The 7,248-nt window shown below is 46.7% G+C and overlaps 4 protein-coding genes across 4 annotated transcripts in view; 3 read left to right on the top strand and 1 right to left on the bottom strand.

Moving 5' to 3' along the window:
• SARC_02191 (hypothetical protein) overlaps positions 1-1,091 on the bottom strand; it is a gene marked incomplete at its 5' end in the record, with an annotated part of 7,855 nt that extends 6,764 nt beyond the window's left edge. The window contains one exon of the mRNA XM_014304045.1: positions 264-1,091. Coding sequence (XP_014159520.1) covers positions 264-1,091 — 828 coding nt within the window. The remainder of the gene's footprint in view (positions 1-263) is intronic.
• An 820-nt stretch (positions 1,092-1,911) lies between these two features.
• SARC_02190 (hypothetical protein) lies at positions 1,912-4,346 on the top strand (the record flags this gene model as incomplete). Its single annotated transcript, XM_014304044.1, has 4 exons — positions 1,912-2,075; positions 2,622-2,907; positions 3,399-3,760; positions 4,164-4,346. The coding sequence occupies exons 1-4, from the start codon at positions 1,986-1,988 to the stop codon at positions 4,344-4,346; spliced, it is 921 nt and encodes a 306-aa protein (XP_014159519.1). The 5' UTR covers positions 1,912-1,985.
• A 590-nt stretch (positions 4,347-4,936) lies between these two features.
• SARC_02189 (hypothetical protein) lies at positions 4,937-6,111 on the top strand (the record flags this gene model as incomplete). The annotated part of the gene is made up of 2 exons (XM_014304043.1): positions 4,937-5,077; positions 5,479-6,111. 2 exons carry the CDS (start codon positions 4,937-4,939, stop codon positions 6,109-6,111), a joined length of 774 nt encoding a protein of 257 aa, XP_014159518.1.
• A 254-nt stretch (positions 6,112-6,365) lies between these two features.
• SARC_02188 (hypothetical protein) overlaps positions 6,366-7,248 on the top strand; it is a 3,281-nt gene continuing 2,398 nt past the window's right edge. The window contains exon 1 of the mRNA XM_014304042.1: positions 6,366-6,935. Coding sequence (XP_014159517.1) covers positions 6,469-6,935 — 467 coding nt within the window. The 5' untranslated portion in view covers positions 6,366-6,468. The remainder of the gene's footprint in view (positions 6,936-7,248) is intronic.

Raw genomic sequence — 7,248 nt, 5'->3', positions numbered from 1 at the left:
AGAGAAATAGAGAGAGTGTGTGTGTTTGTGTGTTTGTGTGTGTGTGTTGTGTGTGTGTGTTTGTGTGTTGTGTGTGTGTGTCTCTCTGTGTGTGTGTACACGAGAGAGAGAGAGAGAGAGTGTGTGTGTGTGTATACGATCATGTGAATTCGTGATATATTATCAAAATCTTCCCCAACTATATTTTTTTTACTGGTGGCAGGTTTGCTTTACAACCCCCAAAAACATACTTTAACGGACTTTCCCCAACATCATAGATATACCTTTGTAGCCACAACAAGCATATCCAAGCCCAAGTTATTCACCAAAGCTCCCTGTGTCAGTTTCTGTGCACCCAAGGGTGCTTTCGACCCCGCCTTCGGACTACCGACAGTCTGTACGGGGTCAGGTGACTTGGCCTTTGTGGGTGTCTGTGTGGCAGCCGCCAACGAATTCGTAGGTGTTCGCTTAACCTTCCGCTTGATTGTTGCTGTCTTTAACTCCTCCTCGATTGCTTCCATACCACCCTTGGGGTCTCTATACAGTCTGAATTTATCCACCAGTGCCGTTTCCATAGCTACCCGTGTCTCGTAGTCGTCACCCAGCACAGTATCTAGCTGTGCCTCTACAACACTCACCCACTTCTCCAGTGATGGCAGTATCAGCCAAGGCCTCGACCAGTCGACCACAAACATGAACAAAGTGTTTTGTAGATTGGTATTCCCTTCGTTACCGTCGGCCTTCCCACCCAGGGCATGCGGTAGTAATGTTCCATACGATACATCACTTCCCAGCGTCCAAACGCCAATATGTGCCTCATCTTCCTCCTTCACCTTGACATTCACATACTCATACGCCAGCCCAAGCCCTTTGTTATCCAGATACGATGGACCTCCTCTGAGTGCATATGCATCGTATTCACTCTCCTTTCCTTTTCCACCAACCCCTAGTACGTTCCTAGCTATCGCTGCTTTGCCTGAATGTGGGCCGCCGACTAACACAATCTGCTTAGTTTCACTCAGACGGGACGAACCATGTAGCGCTTCTTCCAGCAAACTGCTCCAGATGCCCTCGTGTGGCGATACCTCAGGTTTCCCTATCTGATTCGTCATATTAAGTTGAACTCCTATACACTTATGTGAATTTGTATGTAGGCTGTTGTTCTACTGCCGTCTCCTATGTTCTCTTTTTACTATCTTTTAAGCACGATATATAGTCCCTATTAAACTCTTATTATATTAAAAACGAGTACTCTAGCTATGCTTTAGCACAGCAGGATGGGGGTGTTAATATGCATACATCTGCTCCTCGACCACACGCTGTGTGTCTGTATGTACACGATACACAGCCAACCTTGTCTATGCGTGATATAAAATATATTATATATATTCAGAGTTTGGATAGAATTAAAATTAAATATACCATAGCAGCAGCAGCAGCAGAATAATCGATTTGTGATCGCTATGTTATTATCCTAATGGCGTCAAACATTATCCGATTTGATGACACCCGATGTGCATTCATATTGACACGCAATATATAATTATTTATTTTGTGTCTGCTTTTCCAACCTGTGGAAAGTGGAAACGTTCGGTACCACCTGTTGACAGTTGATATTTATACGTGTAAATATTTACGTTCAAGTTCAACTCTAAAATATATATCACGATATGTACATACAAACTTTTTTATTATTCGTTAATACGCTTATTTAACGTATATCATGAACTACTACCTCATCACTACTGCCCAACAACGTAGTGTGGATTGGTGGAGGAGCGGTGGGCGGTGTTAAAGCTTTTAGATCAACAGCGGGAATACCCGGCGCGGCGTCCCCTCCTGTGACCTGTACCTTTGACCTCGACTTTTTCACACCTATCTATAAAGTACACATATGAAATAAATAAATATGTATGTGTGGCATAAATACCACTCATGCTGGCTCGCCTATACTACTTCTCTAGAAATACATAGATAGTACTACAGTATATATTTACGGACTGGCCATGATGGCGCAAAACGAGCCACACTCGGACGCTCGAACGGTGTTGGTCTCTGATGCAGAAGATTTCCACCATGAGACTCAATTTATTGAGGTTGGTCGTGGGAAGATATAGAAGCAGAAGCTTCCTTAGCCAAATAGTTTTGAAATATGTGTGTCTTTAGTTTTCAGTCACCTATAATCACCTCTACCATCTCTCTCACATCGTCTTGAGACCTGAGATCGGATACCACCTTTGCATGTGCAGACTTATCACAAGTAGGGTTATACTCGCATACAGTTCGGAGCATATATTCGTTTTCATATTTGCACAACGCCATCTACATGTGTTCACTGGTTTATTTCTTTGATCTTTACACATATATACAAGGTCTCCTACGATATAGATGTGACAGTTGACCTCGAGTTGTTACACAAGTGAATGATATCCATGTCCATGCCGCTCGTGATTTTAAATAAACATATATATCCATTAGAGTTTCTAACCGACACCATTTTCGCTGTTACCTGTACTTAGTATGGTGTGGTGAGAAAAATCTCCGCAGAATCGAAATATCATGTCTTTAGCTGTAGTGATATACAGTATACAAATTAACTTCTGTAACGTCTGTGACCCGTTTGTGTTCCCTCTCCAACCCAGACGTTGCGCCTGATACTCCGGGAAGATCACACCAGGATAGTAGACGACACTCTGTACGAGAAGGTCCTGGACTGGATGCTGAGGTGCGTAACTTTAGACCCCGTAAATAGAATAAGGGCCCGAGATGGATACCAACTGTCTCCGAAATTCCCCTCAGACTTTGCAGGCCATGAGGAGATCTTAAGAATGATTGGAAGCGGTTTACAACAGAAAGAGTCGCGAGTGGTTGCGGTTATGCTGAAGTTGTGTGGCCATCTGTGCTCTCTGGGGGATGCCGCGTTTAAAAGTACGTTGTACCTATGCTGCATCCGCTGTGTTAGTCTTGATAGTCCACGGTTCACCGCGCATCTGCCCCAGTAAAGTGGTTGCATACGCACCCGTGTGTGTACAAGAAGACAGACCCTGCGTACTCGTATTGTGTGGTATTAGTGTGAAGGCTGTGGGCACGTTCACATACCTCGTTGGCATTGTCATCCGATGTCTTAAGGGCATTCAACCGCATCCGCATTCTTCTACAAACAAACCACAGCACTCCTGAATGTCGCGCATCTATCGTGTCATCGAATTCCGCTTAGCTTAAGCTCTCTCCCCTCAAAGCTCCATCTGCGCTTCAGCCCTAGAGAGTTCTATGGGTTTAAAGTAACAGGCGTATGCCTTTCATGTGTGTTGCAGCCGTTCAGGCGCTATATTCTCTAACTTGTACATTCATTAGCCGCCTCGCCAGTTGTGCACTCATACGAGCCCATGTCTTCACATGTCCTGTCTCTCTCTCTTCAGTGGTACATGATGGTCCCCTGGATGCTCTCAACATCGCCCTGCGACTGACCAACCACGCTGAGCCGCGCATCCGCACCGCAGCGTACGAGTGTCTGACATTGGCTGCTTCCTTCGCAGGCCACCATGCGGACTCTGCGACGCCACGTAATAACAAACACACTCCTGATGCGACACAGTGTAGGACTACGCAGGTGGACGTGAACGCACACGAAAGTGCGAGGAGGAGTGTAGAGTGGTGTGCACATGAGGAAGAGAGTCTGTTCGAATGCGTCGCCGCATCGCTGTCTGACCGAAGTATCTATGTGCAGCTGCAGGGACGTACACTGCTGGTGAATGTGCTAAACGCGTGCCAGGACACGCCGGTAGGTTGGTTGTCACTACGCTGTGATTGGTCTTGCAAGATCATTTTGATCGCGGGGTGACTCAATCGTAGTAGTTCTATATAGAGTGTATATTAAGCCTGTGGCAGAGTAGGTGCCCTTTCTTGCTGTTCTATTGCTAGATTCTATACGGATGTGTGTATCCTCAGCAAAGGCTGGTGAGCTGTCCACACGTTTGTTTTGTGAGGCGTTGTCCTGCAGTTACCGCTGGAGGTATGAGTACGAGCATCAATCACTGCAGTGACCAGTGTTACATGTCCTCGGTACTCGGAGTCTTCTCTAAACTTACGGACGTTATATGCACACACACCGAAACACATACCCGAATTGCCCCCAATCGCATGTGAAGTCCAGTAGGCTAACACTCCCATAATTCTTGTTGTAGCGCTTACTGGCAAAGATATGGCAAGATGGCTCACCGATGTATGATGAGATCACTCGCGTTCTGGATGATGCCCCAGCTTTCTCGTACGAACGTAAGAAAGCCATAGCTGACATGGTACTAGCCGTGTGCTTGGCTGTGCAGGACAGCGTCCCCCTGGATCTTGGCAGTGATGCTCAAAGGTAGGGGAAACTATACAGTCTTTTAAAGGTAGAACCAAAGACACACTTCTCTGGTTGTGATCGGTCGTGTGCAGCGGTTTGTGTCAGTGCAATGTGTACGCATATGCGTGAGCCATGTATGTGAGCTTCGTTGTGTGTGGACCATGCTCACTCCAATGAGTCTTGTGCAAGCCTTACGTGATGCATATTTTGATGTTCTCCGATGAAGTTCGTATACCAATGCAGTATTATGCATACGTCTCAAACCCTACTAGCAGTACTGCTATTCGTTATAGTACTCACTCGGACATGCCAGTGTAACCGTGCAAACCCAGGTAGTACACGAACATTTCCTATGCCTATAGCAACTTCTAAACAGACTCACACACATATTGTAGCAGACACAACGGCGGGTGCGCAATATTTCTGGAAAAAACCGCACTGCCTTTACTAGTGTGGACCAAACTCTCCGTAGACACTGACCCCAGGCTGCGTGTGCAAGCCCTAGATATCGCCGCCGCATGTCTTGCTCGCCTCTGCAACGGCCAGCTCGGCCCTCACGTTTTAATGCGCAACACACCTGTATGCACACCAATTTGCATCGAGAACGCTAGTATGGCAGCGGACAAGAGCGTGCATAGGGAGTGCACATGTGCCACAGATGCAGTGATGTCGTCGCTGGTGTTGTCTGTGCTTCCGTTCTGTCTCGAGAACACTGCCTTCATACACATTCCCGTTCGGGTCGCGGCGTTGCAGGTAGGTGTGCGTGACAGTGGCTGGCGTTGTGTGTGTTCGAGGTTACGGGCTGGGAGGGTGTTTCATATATCAACAATGCAGATGCACAAAGTCATCCGCAAAAGTAATCGATGTTAGTAGTTCCATTTGGATATGGCAATCCCAATGAGTGGGTACAATCTCATTTAACAACCAAACCAACCAATAGAATTCATGTATGCAACCTTAGCATGGCTGCATAGTGTGGGCAGTGATGTTAAACATATCCCGTATAGATGACGAGCACGGTTAGCATTGGTAGTACCTCCAGATAGTACACACCTGGTTTTGAACATTAGTATTGCACAACCAGTCCCTACCAGCCGTTATCATGTCAATTGTATGGGTGATTCACATCCCAACTTTGCGTGTTTTGCCCTTAGTGCCCACAGGGAGATGAGAGCGATTTGAGCCGACAACTACTACGCTTGGCATCGGACAGTCTGTGCGCTGAGCTGGAGGCAGCCTCGCAAATACAATCGCCCACGCCCACACCCACACAGCGAGAGAACAACGCCTCGATAGAAAGTCTGACCTTCCGCCTGGTTGAATGTACAAGCAGCATGACATCAGTACCAAAGCAAACACGTGCGAATGAGCAACTGTGCACCGATTGGCTGAAAGAGTTCAGGCGGACACTGTCTCTGGCTGACGCTCAAGGAAGTTCGGTACTATCTGGCACTGGGTTTAGCGTGCGGCGAGAGGTGATGGGGATGACTGCGGATAAGAAACTAGTTGCCGCTATAGTACCTCCACTAATACAGCACTGGTGCCCTAAGCCTGCGCCAGCACGCAAGCAGACACATGCGCGTGTGAAGCCGAATACGTACAACCATGTAAAGGCACACTCGCCAAATCGAGCTTGTATCCAGGGAGATAAGGATATGAGCGAATGGCAGTGTAGGCTGACGGCGTCTCTATTGGCGTCTATCACACAGCGTAATCCCAAGAGATTGACCATCCGACACCGCAGGTACTTTGAATGTAGGCATCCGGATTTTAACTTGTTCGCGTAGTGGCTTGAGTGTTGGTTCATATACCAGGAGACTGTTCAGAACGTGAATTCCATGCAGTCATGCTTCATTTATGGCGGCGGCATTGTTATTCCAAGCAGGCTATAGGAATAGGAGTACACCGTCTATAGATATGACATTAATGTCCGCGCAAACAACATATATTGATGTGAAATGTTAGTCCACGATCTGTGAAACGGGAAATTATACATTGGTCTCCTACTTAATTTTTACCATTTCCTTGCCAACCACCGTGTCCGTAGATTTGTACTGAATGCCGCCTCCGCGGTTGTTGCGACATCGTGCTATTGCCCTGCTGCAAATGCTTATGTTCCGAACATCTGCACGTCAGTCCTCTCCATGCTGGAGGATCCTTCATTGGACACCACACTGATCAAGGACACGCTGGCTGTGACTCGTGCGTACCTCTCGCGCGTGTGTGTGTGTGCATGCTCGCAGGGCGGCACGTGTATGTGTGTGTGTGTGTCTACGCCCCAAGAGAAGGTAATTGTGGATACTTGGGCGCGACTACTGTACGACCCCCGGTGGGAAGTAAGAGACTCGGTGGTAGAATGTCTGCACGGCACTATAAAGGATGCTCATACAGAAGCGAGAAAAGCTACAAGTATACGACGCGAATATCTATGTCATAGACAATCAGATGTGCTCAGCGCTGATGATGATATCCCATTTATTGATGGAAAAGCAAGGATTGGATTTGAGCACCCTGCAAGTCGATATGCCAAGTTTGTATCCGCTTTGAAGACGTCGAGTGCGGTACATGGCATGTGGCGCGCGTGTACCGACAAAGACGCATATGTTCGGAGGTGAGTTGCAATTGGATATCTTAAATACTTCTTTTATATCTAATTCCAACCAGGAGTCCCTCTGATCGTAACGCTGTTCCAAATTTATATTTCGAGTCATCTACTTGCATATTATGGTTAACTTCGACACAACTGTACAATATATGACTACGTATGTTTGCGTGTATGTTTGCATGTTTTGTACATATATATATACACACATATATATATATATATGTATATATATATATATATATGTGTGTGTGTGTGTGTGTGTGTGTGTAAATGTATGTACGTATCTGAGACTCGACCGAAGGCACACGAGGGGAGTAGG

Source organism: Sphaeroforma arctica (assembly GCF_001186125.1).
Source record: "Sphaeroforma arctica JP610 unplaced genomic scaffold supercont1.96, whole genome shotgun sequence".
Taxonomy (NCBI): domain Eukaryota; class Ichthyosporea; order Ichthyophonida; genus Sphaeroforma; species Sphaeroforma arctica.
This window is presented reverse-complemented; position numbering and strand designations above follow the sequence as displayed.